General features: G+C 38.4%; 1 protein-coding gene across 3 annotated transcripts in view; it reads right to left on the bottom strand.

Moving 5' to 3' along the window:
- Nucleotides 1-2,275: 2,275 nt before the first annotated feature.
- Nucleotides 2,276-21,274, bottom strand: part of UBR7 (ubiquitin protein ligase E3 component n-recognin 7) — a 442,484-nt gene continuing 423,485 nt past the window's right edge. For all 3 annotated transcript variants that reach the window (XM_069086029.1, XM_069086030.1, XM_069086028.1), the window contains 5 exons: nt 18,357-18,577; nt 17,856-18,005; nt 17,107-17,269; nt 12,461-12,522; nt 2,276-4,450 (listed from right to left, as the gene is read on the bottom strand). In XM_069086029.1, coding sequence (XP_068942130.1) covers nt 4,358-4,450; nt 12,461-12,522; nt 17,107-17,269; nt 17,856-18,005; nt 18,357-18,577 — 689 coding nt within the window. In that variant the 3' untranslated portion in view covers nt 2,276-4,357. The remainder of the gene's footprint in view (nt 4,451-12,460; nt 12,523-17,106; nt 17,270-17,855; nt 18,006-18,356; nt 18,578-21,274) is intronic.

A 21,274-nucleotide genomic window follows, 5' to 3' on the forward strand; every position in this document is an offset into this window, starting at 1 on the left:
CCTTTCCTCATTTACAAAAATACAACAGGTTTGTGTACATCAGGAAATAACCAAAAGTATTTGGATTTGATCAGAACAACTGCAGTGAATGGAATGAGGGCTGTATGTGGGAGTTTAAGGAGACTTGACCAGTTTTTTCTCTCACCCATTTCATTTTCTACATCCACACTCAGAGCAAGGGTTCTTATTTGGGGATCCATGGAAGTAACTGAGCTTGCATGCTCTAGAGCAGGGGTTCTTAACCTTGGGTCTGTCTATGGACAGGTTTCAAGGATTCCATGAAATTAGATTAGAAAATAAAATTGCATATTTGTCTTCACTAAACTCCCACTGAAAAAAATTTTTAATTACTTTGAAAACATAATTCTGATTAAGGATCCATAGGTTTCATCCAGACTGCCAAAGGGGTCTAAGACAAAAATGGCTAAGAATTCATTCATGCTTCTACTCAAGACTTGAGTCCGAAAGAGATATATTAGAGGACCTTCCAGCCACTTAGCTGGAGCTGGGAGTAGAATGCTAGTCACCAAATCTCCATCCAAATTGGGTAGTCATGTGGTGAGTGGCTTTGGTAGGCAGGATGGACTGAAGGTGGGGCAACTCCAAGACATGCTTCATAATCCTTTAAGTACTTTGCAAATGTTTATTGTTATTCCTCCAAAGAGCTGCCCAGCTTTCCCTTTGGTATAGGAAAATTCACATCCTTGACGTGTTAGAGATGCTCCCTCCTTTCTGGGGTTGAATGATGGTAATTGGTGGGTAGTGAAGTTACCGGCTACAACCATTTTGGGGATCTTTGGGTGCAGCTGGTTGATGGAACTGAGAGTATGGGACTGCAATGTTTTCCAATTTACTTAAGGTTGGCAAAGTAAATGTTTGGAGAAACTTCTTGACGATGCAAGTTGCCCAAAAGTGGCATGAGTTGCCCCAGGAAGTAGTGGACTCTCCCTCATTGGATATCTTCAGAGGTCGGATGTTGTTAGGCATGTTGTATGGAGGTTTCCTTTTAGATATGGGTTGGCCTAATGGACACTTGGGGTCCCTTCCAACTATAAAATTCTCTGAATTGAAATCCTCTCATCCTAAGACCTCCATGTCAGTAGTGTAAATGCAATACTCATTAGGTCCTAACAAATAACAAATATAAAAAAAAAAGCCAGTCTGTGGATTCCTCTTTGTCCTTATAGGTAAGGGACACTTTCATTTAGGACAGATGAAAGTGGGGTAATAAAGCTACATTTACCCTGGACATTGAGTCACTTGGGCTTTAGGACACAATGGGAAAGTGAAGACAGTGACTTAACATTATTAATTCTCCCTTTTGATTGTCTGAAGCAACTCAGACAATTTTTTGCTATTTATGTCAAGAATGAAAGAAGTGCTAAAATAGGGGTGTGGACATAGTAAAAGATACGGTGAAAAAGTAGAAAAAGAATTCAAGTTGGGACTCAAATCTTATCTGTATAGCAGAGACAACCCTCCCCCTCCCCCCCCCCCCCCCCCCCGCAACAAATTTTATCATTGTTAGGCATAATGCAAGAAAATATTTAGAAGCCCTTGCCTCTAAGAAGTGAACACTGTATTGGGGAGGATGTGTACACATCTAAGGATATACAAAAAAATGTACAAATTGGATCAGAAAAGGCCCCTGAGCTGATGAGTCAGATTCTAACAGGTCAGATAAGGAAGTGTATCCCAAGCCACATGGGACTGCCTTTACAATGGCATGGAGATGGGATACCACATGAGGAAAGTAGCCATTTTGGTTAGACTGAAGAGTGCATGAAGGGGAGTAAGACCTAATAAGGGAGATTGGAGCCAAGTTATAAAAAGATTAACAGATGAGTTTTGGATGGCACTGGAGTTTATTTGCACAGGGAAGGGATGTGGTAAGACTGGTGCTTTATATTATGTTAGCAGCTCTGGAGGGATGGCCTCAAGAGGAAAGACACCTCAGCAATGATCCTTTTTTTTTTTTAAGAAAAATTCTTCATAACCCTTGAAAGTACTAGATTCGGGGTGGCTAGGTGGTGCAGTAAATAGAGCACTGGCCCTGGAGTCAGGAGGACCTGAGTTCAAATACACCATCAGACAAAACACAAAAACTAGCTGTGTGACCTTGGGCAAGTCAATTAACCCCAATTGCCCTGCCTTCTCCCCTCCAAAAAAAAAAAGTACTAGACTGATGTGAATGAATCACTCCTACATTGGGGAAGCTTGGTTGCATAGATTTTAGAGACAAAAAAATTCATTTGATGAAAATGTAATACATAGATCTTTTCTGAATGTTTTATTTAAATTTTTACAGAATCTTGATTGAAATTAAGTATGTAGTTACAATTCCAGTAACAATTTCTACAAAAATGCACATACAATACCAGAATTTACTGTTTTTAAAGCAACTAATATCATATTCCTGTCTTGCATAAAACATGCGCTGAGCACATTTGCATCTTGACCAAAATTAGTCTCTATGAGGAGAGGTGGCCCAGTAAAGTCAGTCAGAAAAGGAGCTGTGAACAACAGGTATAAAAGAAGTTTTTTGGTTAATGTTAAAGAAGGAACAGTCCCTTTCATCAAACAAGCCCTTCAATGCTAGTGGCAATCTGTTCTGTTGACAACCAGTCTCAGATCTAGTAGGTCTTGTCCCTGCCAGGTGAGTAAGTTACTTTGGGGCACTGGGTCAGAAACAACTGGCAGGACTATGGCTTATCTAGACTTTATATTCCCAGCTCCTAACAAAGAATCCACACACCTTAGGTACTTTTATAATAAATGTTTACTGAACAAAAGAGGCAAACTTTTAGGCCACATGGAGATACAAGTCTTAGCCCACAGGTTAAAAAACAAACAAACCAAAAACTGTCCGACTAATAGAGCACAGAATTTGGAGTCAGAAGACCTGAGTTCAAATCACAGTTCTGCTGTTTACTTATGACCTGTGACCATGTAACAAGTCACTTAGCTTCTCTGGCCTTAATTCCTTATCAGTAAAATGAAAGGCTTAGATTTAACATAAATTCTAAGGTCTCTTCCAACTCTAAATTCTATGATCCTATTACCTGAAAAATAAAAGCACATAGGCCTACAAGTCTGACCTAGCCATGACACCAGTCACCTGAGGAGCCTTAGCTCTGAACAGATGGTGGCAGGGCCTCCTGCAGAATCCTCACCCTTGCAAGGAATGCTAAGAATCATGGCTGTGTGGTGAGCCCTCCTGAGGTTCAGAAAGCAAAAGGATGATCCAGCCAAAGACACTGTCACAGATAGGAGAACCACTAGAAAAGTCAAAGTTTGATTTATTCTAGGCCCAATGCCTGACTTAAGTCTAAGATACTAGTCATGAGTGGGCATGTCAAAACTGAAGTTCCTACTAAACCTATGTGGCCTCTATGTGAGCATCAGGACCTAAGAAACCCAAAGCAGTTAATGTATCCTAAAGCACATCCATCATCTATTTCCAGGAAGAATCTGATTCACATAGAGGGAGGCACTGATTCAAGACTACATACTTTTCAATGAATGCTCTTGCTCCACAAAAACTAGGGGGTAAGAAGCTGTCAAGGGAACTTTCTACTAACTGAAATGGCTTCCCATGGAGCTTCCCATTTCACAAATGTAGGACATTTGACCAACTTCCAAAGGAGATGCCATCACAGGTGAAAGGGAACTAGGTGTTGATTTTTCTTTACATTAAAAAAAAAATTATCCATGAACACAAAATCTTTTTTTCTATCCATTTTCATAGAGTCTGTCCCCTTCTATGTGGGGCACATGCTGTCCTGGTCACAAAGCTCACTCCTAGTAGGATAGTCTGCCATAGATATATTTGCTTCAGCACAGGTTTGGAGAAAACATAATTTGCTGGGACCCTGATAAGAGCATTTCTAAAACATGACAATATCAAAGTAGGTCAGTTTTCAATGTAGGCTCATAAGTATCCCTGATAATATCAAAAATCCAAAGCACTTTGTAAACAACCACCAAAATTTTACAGGGTTAACACCCGGCTTATAGTACTAGGCAGCAGAAAAGGGGCTATTATCCTGGCAACCTTTTCTTAAAATCAGAATCAAACTCCCTAAAACCTAAAACCAAATGACACTGGGGGTGTGGAATGGGAGTTAACCAGAGTTACACTGAACTGAATTCACAATGAGGATCACTGGTAGTGAAATTAGAATATGCATTCTGGTCACTAAAATAATGGCATGGAGTTAACAGCAGAAGGCTGGAGAAGTCCTCCTGGAAAGGAGCATGGTAGAAAGAGGACCAAACAGTTAGAAATGTGCCTCCTTTATTTATCGAACAGCAGCATTCCCATTTGGCCTGAAATAAAAAGCTCATATACGCCATTCTAGCTGCAGTAATATTGTATCCCATCTAGCCGCCTTCTCTTTCTTGACTGAAATTCTTCAAAGAATTGCTGAATGTCCTCCCTCTTAACGACCTGTGGGTGAACAATAAGATAAGCAGTGATTAGGAGAAAACAGAACACTCAAACAAAAAAAACATCCTCTCAAGATTTATACCCTTCCCCAAATGAGGCTTTTCAAAATCCCTCCTGAAGTCATTAAAATTCCAGCCTGCCCACACCCCTACCCCTGAATTCTTAAGTAGAACCTAAATGATGAAGCATGTACCAGCATTTGCGGCTTTGCCAATGTCCCAGCCATGAAGCCAGATCCTATTTCTTGTTTTTCCTCCACTCACTTATCCCTACTGATTTTTTTCCTCATCTTCCCCTTTCAATATATGACTTCTTGCTCAACTCTGTCCAATCTGTATCTTCCAGGTTCCAACCCTTTTCTCCCCACAGTGAAAATTAGTACAGTGATGCACAACCCCTTCTTACTAAAAAGTCTATCTCCTGAATTATCCCAAACATCCCAAATAAGTTGGTTGCTTATTTCACTTATTACCAGAGAGGATTCTGGGAAGATGGCAGAGTAGGTCAGAAAATTCCAGGCTCTCAAGATTTTCTCCCACAAAAGAGATGAAAGAGCACCTCAGGGAGAATACTGAGCAGTAAAAATAAATAAGAGTAGGGGCAGAATAGGGGTCCTCCTGGGACGGGAGATCTGAAGAAAAGTCCCAGGACAAAGTTTGGTCCTGGTGAAGAGTAAACACCTCCAGGCTAGGTCCTAGGGCAGCTTACCCTGGGATTAGCTAAATTGGAAGGCTGCCTAGGCCCCAGCAAAAAGAACTTTTACACTCATCTTAATAATCTGGAGCACTTTTTTCACATGCTTGTTCAAAGCTTACACTTCCTCATTTAAGAACAGCCTCTTCATATTCCCTGACCTTCATTTATTGGTAAACAGCTCTTGTCTAATATTTGAATCAACTCTTTATAATCTTGGATGTTAAGACTTATCAGATAAATTTTTCTATGAAGGTTTTTCTCAGTTAAAAGTTTTCCTTCTGGAAATACCATTGAAACAGGGGGCGGAGCCAAGATGGCGGAGTAGAAGCAATACCTTCCCGTGGCTCCGGCTTCCACCCTCCCCAATCCATGTAAAAGAGGACTCTAAACAAACTTTGGAGCTGCAGAACCCACAAAATGACACAGAGAAGCTAACCTCCCGCTGAGGACAGCCCAGCAGGAAACCAGCACAGCACTCTGGGAGCCGAGCCCAGCCCCACGCAGCCCAGGCTTTACCCCCAGAGCGGGCCTGCCAGAGGGACTCCAGATCAGCAGCAGCTGTGGCTGTTTCCAGATTTATCAACACATAGATGCGAAGGACAAAGTGAGGGGTCAGTGCAGTCTGGACTTTGGGGCCCAGTAAGTGGGAGTGCCTGGCTTTTACCCCCAGGGCGAGAAAACACTGAGATGCCAGAACAGCCAGCCAGTGCCACATGGCAGCTTCAGCTCCTGGCCTGCAGAGTGGAGGGGGACCAAGCACCAGTCTGAAGGGTAATCACTCTTGCTTTAACCTGCTTGGATCTGGACTGCAGTCTAGGGTGGAGGTCCTGGGGTGTGTGTCCAGCTTGCCAGAGCATGTGGAGACCTCAGAGAGGGCACCCATCTAATACCTCCGGCAGCTGAGAAAACCCCAGCATTTGGGACGAAAGCTCCCCTGTCTGACGGCAGAGTCCTACTGTGGCAAAAAGCCCAAAAGTCAAGTAATTGAGTGGCAAAATGAGCAGGCAAAGGAAACAAAGCAGACAGAAGATTCCAACATTACACTCCTATTTTGGGGACAAAAAGGAACAAGGCATGGAAGAGGAGGAAAACAGTGAAGTCAGAACTCCTGCACCAAAAGCTTCAAAGGAAAATACAAGCTGGTTACAGGCCATAGAGGACCTTAAGAAGCAGATAAGTGGAGGAAAAATTGGAAGAGAAATGAGAACTATGCAAGAAAATTATGAAATGAGAGTCAACAGCCTGAGGAAAATCACACCTTAAAAAACAGACCGACTCAAATGGCAAAGGAGGCTCAAAAAGGCAATGAGGAGAAGAATGCCTTAAAAAGCCGAATTTGCCAGATGGAAAAAGAATCTCAGAAGCTCAATGAGGAGAATCATTGCTTCAGAATTAGACTGGAGCAAATGGAAGCGAATGACTTTATGAGAAATCAAGATGCAAACACTGATGCAAAAAAACAGATCCAAACGAATGAAAGAATAGAAGGCAATGTGAAATATCTCATGGGAAAAACCACTGACCTGGAAAATAGATCCAGGAGAGATCATTTAAAAATTATTAGACTACCTGAAAGCCATGACCAAAGTAAGAACCTAGAAATCATCCTCCACGAAGTTCTCAAAGAAAACTGCCCTGATGTTTTAGAACCAGAGGGCAAAATAGAGGCTGAAAGAATCTACTGATCACCTCCTGAAAAAGATCCCCAAAAGAAAACTCCTTGGAATGTTATAGCCAGGTTCCGGAATTCCCAGATTAAGGAGAGAATATTACAAGCAGCCAGGAAGAAACAATTTGAATATTGTGGAAACACAATCAGGATAACCCAGGATCTGGCAGCTTCTACACTGAGGGATCGAAGGGCTTGGAATATAATATTCCGGAGGTCAAAGGAGCTGGGATTAAAACCAAGAGTCACCCACCCAGCAAAACTGAGTATCATGTTTCAGGGGAAAATATGGTCATTCAGTGGAATAGAGGACTTTCAAGCATTCTTGATGAAAAAACCAGAGTTGAATAGAAAATTTGACATTCAGATACAAGAAGCAAGAGAAGCATGAGAAGGTAAACAGGGAAAAGAAATCATAAGGAACTTATCAAAGTTGAACTATTAACATTCCTACATGGAAAAACAATTGTAATTTATGAAACTTTTCTCAGTAGTTGAAGGGATTAGAAATATAAATATATGTCTGTATATGAGGGTATATGGGCATATGAATACATATGTGAATGTGTGTATATATGTTTACAGGTATACATAGAGGGCACAGGACCAATTTAACAGGAAGGGATGATACTTAAAAGGTGAAATTAAGAGGTGAGAGGAATATAATGAGAGGAGATGGGGAGAAACAGATTGGGGTAAACTATCTCATACAGAAGAGGCAAGGGGAAATCGTTACAATGGAGGGGAAGAATACGAAGGCAAAAGGGAATGGGTCAACCTTATTCCCATTGAATCTGGCTTGAGGATGGAGTGAAATACACACTAAATAGGGTATCTCACCCTCCAGGAGAATAGGGGGGGAAGGGGATGAGAGGGGGATGATGGAAGGGAGGGTAGGCTTTGGGCAGGGAAGTTGGAAACACTCACTTTTGAAAAGGGATGGGATCAAAGTAGAGAATAGAACAAGTGGGAGGTGGGATAGGAGGGAGGGAAATATAGTCAGTCTTTTCAACACCAACACAAAGGAGGTCAAGGACAGAAGGAGAAGGGTCCATACCTATAATAATATTCCTAGAGGCACTTATTGATATAACAAAGAACTGGGTTTACAGGATAACATAGATTAATAGCATTCAGAAAGTAAAGAGCTTTGAACTGTGTCCTTTTTATATTTCACACTAGATAATAAAACTCATTATTCTTTGCCCCCAAGCCCAGCCCAACCCTCCTTCAAGAACTTCTTTTTTTTTCTTCTACAGAAGGCTGCTTTGGAGTCATCTTTGACTACTTGATTTCTCTCACACACACTCTGCATTCCCCAATGAGCCGAGTGAGATTCACTGAATCGACTTCTACCGCAGTTCTCTGATCCACCTCCCTCTCTCTGCTCACACAGCCACCCCTCTCGTTCTGGAATTCATTACCACTTGTCTGTACTACAGCAATAGCCTACTAACTACTCAACTCTTTGCTCCTACTTTCCAATTCATCCTCCACACAGCTACCAATGTGATATTCTTAAAGCACAGATTTGACCACATCACTCTCTTGCTTAGTAAATGTTGGTTATCCCCAGAATCAAATAAAAACTCTTCTAGCAGATTTAAAGCCCATCACAATCTGATTCTAACACCTTTTATTAAGAAGCCAAAAAAAGAAAAGAAAAGCAATTAAGTAAGAAATTAGCAGCCATGATACCAAACATCAGAAACTTTTGGAATAAAAAAAAATGGGGTCCAAAAGATAGAACTTCAAAATACATGGGGGCATTATCAAACTTTACCTCAAAAGCCCTTGAAAGCAGAGAACATCTTGTGTCTGGGTATGTGTGTATCTGGATATGAAATAGGCACGTGACCCATAATTGCTTCAGAAGGCACAGGACAGAGGCAGCCAGGTGGCACAGTGAGTAAGAGCGCCAGCCTCGGCACTGGGAGACCTGGGATTGGTTCCGGCCTCAGATACTTGGCACTCATACAAAATAACTGGCCATGTAACCTTGAGCAAGTTACTTAGCCCCAATTGCTTAAAAAAAAAAGTCATCCTATATGACTTTGCCTGGATAGCAGTATACATAAAAGAGTGAAAGTTATACAGAAGTCACTGTATAATATGGACAGCAAGCTTCCTCTAGTGAGATAAAGGGCTACAGAATAAGAAAGATCCATCTGGTGTAAAAGAGAAGATAGGAATCTGCATGTGACACATAAAGGGCAAATAGAGTAAAATGCTGATGAATCAGTACAATGTTGGTTCAGCTCTCTTTGATGACAGGAAGGCTCAGCAAGGTCAGTCAGCTGTTCAAATTATTTGCAGATGGCCTACTCTTCTAAAACAATTTCACAGTGTTGTACTTTGTAGCTCCCTAAATTAGAGTACCCAGACCATGTTTTCATGGTTTGTAATTTTAAAAATGAGGAGGCCTCTATCCTTAGCCTGATGTTAACTGAAAAATCATGTTATTAACTTGAGCAAATGCAGCTGATGATAATAAAATGTAACATTTATATAGCACTCTAAGATTTGATCCTAAATTACCTAAGTGAATACATACAACAAACCTATGAGACAGGTAATATAAGCATTTTTATGCCCACTTTACAGGTCAGGAAACTAAGACTTGGAGAGATAGAAACTGTCTTTGGCAAGGCTAGGACTTCAGACTAGGTTTTCTGATTTTAAATCTTTCTACTATACTAAGATACCTCCTCCATAGTAAGTTATGCATGTCTCTTGAAGAATGGCTTTTTCAACTGAAATTGAAATACTGCATTAAAATTTAGCTATACATAGTAAAAAAAAAATCAACTACAATATAAGATATGCCATAAGAATTCTGTGACATATCTGAGCAGTCTTATCCCCTAAACAGTTTTACAATGCTAATGAAATCGATCTCTCTTAGCAATGCTTGCCAACTTCTAACCTGACAGGTACTAGGGAATTACATGCCCCAAAGAAGTCTAATATAGAATGCTGACTTTTTTTTTTGCATATGATAATGCTTGAAAGAACGTTCCTCCTTCAGAATCTAAGAAGAAAATAAGAGCAAGTGATGGAAGAGAGTAGGTACATGTGGTTGATTATGTTAGTGATGAAGAAATGACTAATAATGTTTTGAAAGCTGTTGTAAAGATAAAAAGGCTATGAAAGCAACAGTCAAAATGCCTTTCTGGATGGTTAGAAAAAGAAAAAACAACCAACAGGCAGAAACTTAATTTGGTCTTTGATTCAATAAACAATATTTTAGAAAGGCAGTCATGTGACACCACCTAGGAAATGATGTATCTGCACATCCTTTGCCTCTTTTTGCTTTTTGGAGGGGGGAATGCAGGGCAATTGGGGTTAAGTGACTTGTCCAAGGTCACAGGGCTAGTGTTAAGTGTCTGAGGTCGGATTTGAACTCAGATCCTCCTGACTCCGGGGCCCAGTGCTCCATTCATTGTCCACCTAGCTGCTCCCCATCCTTTGCCTCTTAATGATGAAGAGATCAATGTAAACGATTGCTATACAAGTTGATAGAAATCTTTTCAGGACAAGTATTACAGGGGTGGGTAGGTGGCAAAGTGAATAGAGCACCGGCCCTGGAGTCAGGAGGACCTGAGTCCAAATATGGTCTCAGACACTTAATTAACACTTACTAGTCATGTGACCCAGGGCAAGTTACAACCCCAATTGCCCTGCCTTCCCTCTCAAAAAAAAAAAAAAAAAGAGACACAAGGATTACAAAGTGAATCAAGAAGACAAGCACTGCAGTTAGTCCCCATTGAGCATCATATCCCGATACCATGAGAGCATCTAGAACAAATGAGAGATTATCGATAGGGGACTTTGAAAACTTTTAAGTACTATTAATCATAAAAAAGTTAAATATGTTCTATGTATGATGTTCAAGAAGACAGGGGTGCCTATTAAATAAGTGAGAAAGATTTTCATTTAAAAAAAAAACAAAAATATTTTAATAAACCTTTCTAGCACCCAAAGGGTTAACTTCTGGCACTTCAGAACAACTCTCCCTCTCCAAGATTTCTGGAAAAAAGGACATATTTCTCTACTTGGCTTTGGTCATAAAGATCCCAGTTGAAGAGATGAAGCCATAGTAGAACTGTCTGAATTCATGAGTTAATGGCAGATTAATTCTGGTCTTACCCTAATGTATGAAACATGTGACTAGCCTGTTTTCTGGAAGTAAATCCTGCTATATATATGATTCCTGAATCTTCATGTTTACCACAATGTCTAGCACGAAGTAAATATTTAATAAAGTCACATTAACTTGCATCTGGAGGATATGCAAAGAACAGTCCACTCTCAGCCTTGTACCTCTCTAGAGTTTCTTAATTCAAGGTTTGTGAACTTAAAAGAAAAATTTTTAACTGTATTTCAATATAATTTATTTTCTTTAAATTCCTGGTACATGATCCCTCAAGTCTCCTACTGACTTAAGGAGGGTATTTTGGGAGTCTTGTACAAGTACCCAGTTTCATGCAAAATGATTAAATTCTAATGCTTAATAATTTTTCTACAAGTGATGTCCAAATGCCACTTATAACCATAATTTCTAAAAATGTATACCACAATCTAAAACAAATCAAAATTGTTTTAAAAATTTACAAACTAAGCTTCTATTGTAGCTAAAAGGTTAAAACCAGTGAGTGCTTAGCACAGAGCCTAACACAGTAGGTGCTTAATAAATGTTTACTGATTCACTGATTGGACTTGGAAAGAAAAAAGAGGGGAGGAGGTTTGAGTAAGTAGTTTTGGGTAGGTTTGGATAGGCCTCCAGAGTTTCAGAAATCTCGTTAGCTTCAGTGTTATCATTAGAAACATACAGACTCAGAATTTTTACCCAAGCATTTTATCTCATGTAATATAGGGGGTAATTAGAATAGGGTAGATGGACATAATGTAAACTGTCAAAGGTCAATGGGAAGCCCCATTTGGTCAGAAGAATTCTAAAATATCAGGCCTCATGGTGAACAGAGGAACTCAAACACAATTAAATTGTTTTGTTGATGGTTGTTTTTTTGTAACAACTAAATTGTCAACAGGATAACAAAGCAATCTCCTCCCGATCCCCTCAGAAGGGCAAGTGCCAAACAGTGTCAATATTATGAAAATAAACAACAACAAGGAGAACTTCCTAGACTTTTAGCTAAGTGGTAATTTTGGAAGACAAGGAATAATGGCTGAAAGCATCATAGGGCAGGGAACAAGAAGCAACATACCCAGTGATGAAATTCTGCATTTCCAGGGAAAGGGAGAATTTTAGCTACTTTATATAATGTCAGGCTATTGCCCATAGTTCCTAATCAAGAATTTGGGGATACTTAGAAAAACCTAGGTTTCTCCTATGTCACTTCTGACCCTGGAAAGGAAAAAAGTGCAGGTAGGGAAGAGTCACAGTGTCAGTCTTTGTAAGGCAAATGGAATAAGACTTTCTTTATAAGAAGAAAATTATTTTATATCCTAGTTCTTAATAAAATGTTCCCTTTCTAGTTGATTCACTCCAAATTTTATCATCCCAGAAATATCTGATTTCAACTTGCAAAACTAATGGCACAACTGATTGCTTGAACTGTCAAAGAAAATTAACCATTTTTAAGGAACTCAAAGCAATTTTTTAAAACTGTGATTCATCTTACCGTTCCTTCATCAGCAAATCTCTTGAGATAGTCTTTAAGTTCAGTCTTTAAATCATTATATTCTAAAAGAGAAAAAAAAATATACACTCAGGTTAACCTTGGTGAAGATGCATCTATTATAAAATACAACTTTTCTGTCACTGTGTTTAAATAGACTTGGCTATTAGCATTTTGTTGTTGTTGTTGTTTTTTTGGAGGGCAATTGGGGTTAAGTGACTTGCCCAAGATCACACGGCTAGTTTTTGTGTTAAGTGTCTGACTGGATTTGAACTCAGGTCCTCCTGACTCCAGGGCTGGTGCTATGCCTGCGTAAACTAACCACCCCATTAGCATTTTAAAACCAGAATTATTTCTCTTAGATGAAACGTAGAAGTTTATTCTACATATTATCTTAAATTCTTCTGAGCTCCCTTCAACTCCATCTCAGAACCCTAATCCTAAAAAAGCAGAGATCTAACTCCAAATATGATCAGCTGAGAAATTAGTTAAAAGTTGTTTTTTTAAAAAATGCTCTAAATGAGCAGGTTGATTTTATTTTATTTTTTTGTCTTTTGGAGGGGGGAAGGCAGGGAAATTGGGGTTAAGTGACTTGCCAAACATCACAGGGCTAGTAAGTGTTAAGTGTCTGAGGGCAGATTTTAACTCTGCTGACTCCAGGGCTGGTGCTCTATTCATTGTGCCACCTAGCTGCCACTAAAGGATTTTTTTGTTTCTCCATAAATCTGATCTTTGAGAAAATCCAGGTAAAGCATGTTCAATCTCTAAATCCACACTATTATACCCATAACAAAGTATTTCAAAGAATATGTCTACTGAAAGCTTTGGACTTAACTATATACTTAGCTGATGGTAGAAAAAAGAATGCATCATAAAGAGGCAAATATCGTATCTGTCTTAGGAAATCATAAAGCCTGGTAGGAAAAATTAACTCCCAACAATTTATATTAATGGACACACATAAACACATAGCACCCATAATATTTAGCTAAGTATGCAACAAGAGGGGAGAAAAAGAAAACTTCAGAGGAAGAAAACTTTAGGTTGATAATGTTACAGTTAAAGGTTCCTTCCCCAATTGATAAATGGTCAAAGGAAATGAACAGGCAATTTTGAGATGAAGAAATTAAAGCTATCTATAGTCACATGAAAAAAATGCTCTAAATCACTACTGATTAGAGAAATGCAAATCAAAACAGTGATGAGGTGCCACATCTCACCTATCAGGCTAACATAATAAAACGGGAAAGTCATAAATGCTGAAGATATATTTAATATAAATTATACATCAGATTACACACCATTTTGGGGAGGAGGGAAAGGAAAGAGGGAGAAAAATAAATACATTTTTCTTAAAAAAGTTTCTTAAAAGATCATTTGTACTCTCATTTTAGAAATAGGAAAATTAAAGCCCAGAGATTAAATGACCAGCCCAAAATCATAAAACATTAAGTAGCTGAACTGGGACTCAGAAAGGTCTTCTGATTGCCTTTTTCTCACTAAAACTGGAATGAAAGAGTTTAATACAAGTCAGCTGCTGGAAGGGGAAAGGGGAGGAACAGGACAGCAAGAGGGAACAGGCTCTCAGCAAGAAAGAATCTGAAGGCTGGAGGTTTGCTAAAAGACAAGTTGTTCTAGAAATGTAGGGCAAATTAATGAACAAAGGTAGGAAAAGTAGAATTCCAGTGGAACTTCCTGAAGTTACTCTGGATAAAAGACGACAGGAAGGGAGATAAATCACAGAAATAGCAAAAATTTCATGTCTAATTAGAAATTTTAATTATTATTAAAAATTCTAATTCCATCTAACTAATAGAAATTCGTAACAAATGAAGAACACTGTCAGGACAGTAACAGGATTTGAGTAGCACTGGACAAAAATTATTTTAGGAGATGAAAAAAGAAATGGAATAAACTAGTTTTCAATTGCTTTTCTGTTACTTCTATATCTACACTTATTCAAAATAGCACATCCTGCTATTTTTCAAGCATGCAATCAATATGGAATGCAGCTTTTTTATAACAACCAGAACAGTCAAAAACCAGTGTAACATTAAAAAAAAGTAAGCCACAGTAATGACATATGGTGCCATAATCATACACCTTCAATAAAATTTGCCCTTTTCTATCACTCTTTGCAAATGGTATGATGGTATACTTAAGAGAATCATAGAGAATAGGGCAGCAGGTGGCGCAGTGAATAGAGCACCAGCCCTGGAGTCAGGACCACCTCAGTTCAAATCTGGCCTCACACACTTAACACTTACTAGCCACGTGACCTTGGGTAAGTTACTTAACCCCGACTTCCCTGCCTTTTCCCCTCCAAAAAGCAAAAACAAAAAACCAAAAAGAAAAAAACAAACCCCCAAACCCAAAGAGAATCATAGATAATCATCTAAAAAACTAATAGAAATAATTAACAACTTTATAGTAAAGTTGAAGGATATAAAACAAACATATAAATCTATTTCTATATATTACCAACAAAGTCTCAGCAAGAAAGAGAAATTCCATTTATAATAACTGCAGACAATATAAAATACTTAGGAGTCTTGTCTGCCAAGACAAACCCAGGAACTATATGAAAACAATTACAAAACGCTTTTCACACAAATAAAGTTAGACCTAAACAATTGGAGAATTATTAGTTGCTCATGGATAGGCTGAACCAATATAATAAAAACAACAATTCTATCTAAATTAATTTGCTTATTCAGTGCCATACCAATCAAACTACCAAAAAAATTTTTTATAGTGCTAGAAAAAATAATAAAATTCATCTAGAAGAACAAAAGTCAAGAATATCAAGGGAAGCAATGAAAAAAAAAAATGAAAAAAGACAGCCTAACAAGCAGTACCAGATATCAAACTGTATTATGAAGTGGAAATCATGAAAATAATCTGGTACTAGTTAAGAAATAGAGTGACAGATCAGTAGACTAGATTAGGTACATAATACACAGTAGTAAATAACCACAGTGATCTAGCTGTTTGATAAAACCCAAAGATCCAAGTTTTGGGCACAAAAACTTGCTATTTGACAAAAATTGTTGGGAAAATTGTAAAGCAGTTTGGCAGAAACTAGGTACTAATCAGTATCTCACACCATATGCTAAGATAAGTCAAAATGGATACATGATTTAGAAAGAAAAGGTGATATCAGAAGCAAATTAGGGGAGCACAGAAAATTTCATCTGTCAGATCAATGGATAAGGGAAGAATTTATGATCAAATGAGAGAGCACTGAGATGCAAAATGGATAATTTTGATATTAAATTAAAAAGCTTTTGCAGAAACACGACTAATGCAGCCAAGATTAGAAGGAAAGCAGAAAACCAGGGGAAAAAATTTATAGTAAGTTTTTCTGATAAAGCTTCATTTTTCAAATACATAGAGAAATGAGTCAAATTCATAAAAATACAAGTCATTCCCCAATTGATATATGGTCAGAGGATATGAACAGGAAGTTTACAGAAGGAGAAATCAAAGATGCCTACAGTCATATGAAAAAAATGTTCTAAATCACTACTTATTAGAGAAACGCAAACTAAAACAACTCTGAGACACTACCTGCACACCTATCAGATTGGCTAATATGACAGAAAAGGAAAAAGACAAATGTTGGAGGGAATGTGCAAAAATTGGGACGCTAACACACTGTTAGTAAAGTTGTGAACTAGTCTGATCATTCTGAAGAGCTATCTGGAACTATGCCCAAAGGGCTAGAAAACTGTAAATATCCTTTGGCCCAGCAATATCACCATTAGGTCTAGCTCCCAAAGATATTAAAGAAAAAGGATAAAGGGGGCGGCTAGGTGGCACAGTAAGAGCGCTGGCCCCAGAGTTAGCAGGACCTGGGATGGTTCCGGCCTCAGATACTTAACACCCACACAAAAATAACTAGCCGTGTAACCTTGGGCAACTGGGCAACTTGGGCAACCCAACTGCTTTAAAAAAAAGAAAAAGGACCTGTATGCAGCTCTTTTTGTGGTGGTGAAAAAGTGGGAATTGAAGGCATGCCCATCAATTGGGGAATGGCTGAACAAGTTGTGTTACATAATTATGATGGAATATACTACTGTGCTATAAAAGAAATAAAGAGTAGGATGCTTTCAGAAAAACCTGGGGAGACTTAAACTGATGCAAAGTGAAGTTAGCAGAACCAGAACATTGTATGCAGCAATAACAATACTGTGCAATGATCAATTGTGAATGACTTAACTATTCTCAGCAACATAATAATCCAAGACAATTCCAAAGGATGTATGATGAAAAATGCTATCCCCTCCAGAGAAAGAACTAATGGAGTATGAATGCAAACTGAAGCATACTTTTTTGCTTTCTTTTACAACATGGCTAACACAGAAATATGTTTTGCACAAATGCACATGCAAAAATCCATATCAAATTGCTTGCCTTCTCAAGGAGTGGGGAAGGGAAGGAGGGAGAGAATTTGGAACTAAAAAATTATAAAAATGAATGTTAAAAAAATTTTTTTAGATGTAACTGAAAGAAAAAAACTTGCCTTTCTGATGACTGGTATTAAAGCTAAAATGACATCTACCATACTGTTCTCTGTATAAGTCAATTTATATAATGAAATATGCTTTATAAATATTCCCAAATTCCACATTTGAGATAATATTTACCACAGATAAGTTCCACTTGCTGGACTCTATTCATGCTGTTAAGTGTATCCATTAAAGGGTCTCTTCTATCTGTTCCCTGGTCACTTTTGCCTTTGTTCTCATAAGCCAGGACTGTGTCATATTCATCTGTCAGGAACAAGACTTCAAGATCTGCATACATTTTCTTTAAAGATAAAATAAAATTATCATTAGAATTTACTCCCTCAAAGCTCAATCTTATGAAAGATTAATAAATTATCATTCGAACAGCAGAGTTTTAATCAATGAGAGAAGTTGGGGATACCTGAGAAGGAATCTAAAAGCCCACAGTGAAGGGGAAATGCTTTATTTTCTTACAGTCTAGATCACTAGAAACCACAAAAGCTATCTGAAGAACATCAAAAAACACTTACACAAGCCCTGTAGCAGAAGACCCACCGGCAGACATAAGAGTTTTTAGCATAACCAAGGGGTTCTACTACACCAATGGTTCTTACTAAATACCTCGGGACTAGTCCAAGTCATTTGCTAAGAGGCTGAAGGAATTTGAACAAAAAGAACAAATTATTTTCAAATCTTCTAAATTAAGAACTGGTCTCCTAAACCAAAATTTACAGGGGAGCAAGAGTCAAAGAGGAAAATATAACATAGCTCTAAATTCCTGCTATGACTATATTCTTGATATCAACTTTAAAATATGCCTTCAGTTCTCCTCATTGAAAAAAATCTATTTCCCAAACACTCAAAAACTAACTAGGTTCAATACTCACCATACAGTCACTACAGGTACATAACTTGTTACGCCAGTTATGGGGCCAATAGGTGGCAGTATCTTGCTTTACATACTTCTTGGTCTTTAGATCTTGTAGTTTGCAGCCTGAATGGGTTTCTATAGTGTGATGTTCATTCATGGAAACTGTCTAGATTAAAGTGAAGCATCAGGGTTTTTTTTTCTTGTTTTAAAAACGACTATAGTTTCATTCCTTAGTTTAAATTTTGCAAAATTGTATTCTTTGGATGCAAAATAGTATAAACATTCAAAATAATATTACTATAGACCATCTAATTATAGATATAAGTGAATAATAATGAAATTATCTATATTTTAATTTTATTGATTTATATGGACTTTATCTTTAATATAATGGACTATAATTTATATATCAAGTTAGTTCATACAATGTTGCATATTAAAATTAAACTTACTTAGCTTAAGCTTTAACTTTTTCATAACCCATAATACCCCTAGGTAGTATTAATGTGATTCTTACTTGTAGATCACATTCAGAACCAGAGCTGGTAGATGGTTCATCAACTTGCTCTGCTTTATTCTCCTCCCTGACATCTTCTCCCTTTTCTAGGACACTCTTTTCAGGGATACTTTCGTGATGTTTTGCTCCATTTTCAGCCTTGATGACTTTCTGATCTTCTGTTACATCCACATTCAGCACTCCATCATCTTCAGCAGTTATTATTTTGGTGACTGTAGGTACTAGAAGATAATTATCCATATAATTGTCAGAGAGGAATTTTTCTGCTTCATGTGACAATATTACCTGCATAATTTAGGAAGGGAGAACATTCTATAAATTGGAGGGAGATGACAGAAATACAACTAATACTAATTCCCATAGTTTAAGGGTTAGCCTAACTAACTTTCATAACTAACTAACATAGCCTAACTTTCAACCCAATAGGCATGGGCTTTTTGGGACAGCTGTACATTTGTATTGTATTTGTATGTTTGGTGTAGTGTATAGAGCTGTCAGCCCAGTCAGGAAGACTCACTTTCATGAGTTCAAACCTGGCCTCAGACACTTACTACCTATGTGAGCCTGGGTAAGTCACTTAACCCTATTTGCCTCAGTTCCTCATCTATACAAATGAGTTGGAGAGGGAAATGGCAAACTACTCTAGTATCTTTGCCAAGAAGACCCAAAATGGGGTCAATGAAGTGTTGGACAAGACTGAAAAATAATAACCACAACAAAAAGACAATGTAGAATTGGGCTGTTTCTTTCATAAATTTATCAATGCTTACCAAGCATATACATGGTACAAAGTATTACATTAAGTGCTATAAGGTGATACATAGGGGAAAGAGTCCCTGTATTCAAAAACTCCTAATTTGTTTAGAAAGGTAGATCTTCACATCAAAATATAATTCAAAATAATCTACGTTAATTTATATTTATATGGGTGCTTTAATAAGATTTGCAAAGCATTTTCCTCAAATCAACCCTGTGAGGTACATAGTACAAAGTATTACTATCCTTATTTTACAGATGAAGAAAAATTAGGCTCTCAGAGTTTAACTGGCTTGACCAATATCACACAGCTACTAAGCATCTGGGGCAGATATGAATCTAAGTCTACAGATTCCAAATCTAGCATTCTTTCTACCACACTATGGTAGAACACACATTCTCTTTATCAAATGAGTGTTATGGGCAATAAACCAAGACTATAGTCTTGGGTGGTCAAGAAAGTGTTTCATGGAAGAACTAACATTTTGGCCAAGGCTTGAAGGACAGATACTTCTCAAGAAAGGTAGAGACGACAGAGGTCATTCTGAGTGTTGGGAGTAGCAGATTACTGCAGTTAGATATGTGGAAACTCAAGAATCTGAAAGGACCTCAGAGAACATCCAAGTGCCCCTCTACAACATCCCTGTCAAAAGGGTCATCGGGGTGCACTGGCCCTGGAGTCAGGAGGACCTGAGTTCAAAGTTGGCCTCAAACTTAACACTTACTAGCCATGGGACCTTGGGCAAGTCACTTAATCCCAATTGCCCTGCCTTCCCCCCTCCAAAAAAAAAAAAAAAAAAGAATTACTATTTACCTGGTGGAGTTGTGAACTGACCCAACCATTCTGGAGAGCAATCTGGAACTATGCCCAAAGGGCTATAAGTAATTTCATATCCTTCCACCCAGCAATACCACTTCTAGGGTTGTATCCCAAAGAGATCACAGAAGCGGGAGAAAGACCCACATGTACAAAAATATTTATAGCAGCTCTTTTTGTGATGGCAAAAAATTGGAAATTAAGGGGATGCCCATCAACTGGGGAATGGCTACACAAGTTATGATATATGAATGTAATGGAATACTACTGTACCATAAGAAATGAAGAGCAGATGGACTTCATATCTACCTGGAGAGGCTTATACGAACTGATGCTGAGTGAGAAGAGCAGAACCAGGAAAAATTTGTACAGAATTACAGATACAACATATGTGTGACGATCAACTTTGATAGACCAGTCTCTTCTCAGCAATGCAACTCCAAAAGACTCATGATGGAGAGAGATGTTTACATTCAGAGAAAGAGCCAGAAAGAACAAAGTTTGAATGCAGATTAAGGCAAATTACCTGCTCTCTTTCTTTTCCTTGTTTGGTTTGGTTTCCTCTTTCCCATTGTTCAAGCCCTCAGATACAATCCTTCTTTATAACCTGACCAATGTCTAAAGTGAAAGTATCTGCAGATCCTATACCTGATTGTATGCTGCTATTGGGGGGGAGGGGGAAGGGAGGTGGAGAAAATTTGAAACTCAAAACAACTGGCGAACTGAATTTTGTAAACTCAAAGTAAATGAAAAAATTAATAGACAAAAAAAAAAAGCTACAAAAAGGATCGTGCAGCCATCACTTGAAGACATCCAGTGAAGAACCCCCCACCATTTCACCCCTAATCCCACCTCGAGCCACCCACTCTATTTTGGGATTTTACTTTGTACAGAAATCTACCTCTCCCCTGCTCCCAGTTTTGCCTCTGGGCTAAGTGTATTAAGGTTAAGCTTCCCACATAGAAGCCCTTTAAACACTGGGAGACAATTATCAGCTGGGGTGTACTTGAGTCAGTTCTAAAGAGCTAGCAAGAGCTGGTAAAATTTCAGTGTAAACATTGCTATAAATCAGGGCTTAAGGGGAGCAGAGCCAAGGCAGCCGAGTAAAGCAGAGACTTGCCAGAGCTCTCCCCCATACCTCTCCAAATACCTGTAAAAAATGACTTTAAACAAATTCTAGAGCAGCAGAACCCACAAAAAGACCGAATGAAACAAATCTCCAGGCCAAGACAATCTGGAAAGTGGACAGGAAAGGTTTGTTGCACCAGGTGAAAGAGAAGCGTAGTCCGGCACAGGCCAAACCCCAGCAAACCCAGAGTAGGCCTCAAGGCACTGAATCACGGGT

The sequence above is a fragment of the Petaurus breviceps genome, unplaced genomic scaffold (genome assembly GCF_028583685.1).
Source record: "Petaurus breviceps papuanus isolate PSGF00001 unplaced genomic scaffold, PetGlider_PUasm1.0 177, whole genome shotgun sequence".
NCBI classification, from domain to species: domain Eukaryota; kingdom Metazoa; phylum Chordata; class Mammalia; order Diprotodontia; family Petauridae; genus Petaurus; species Petaurus breviceps.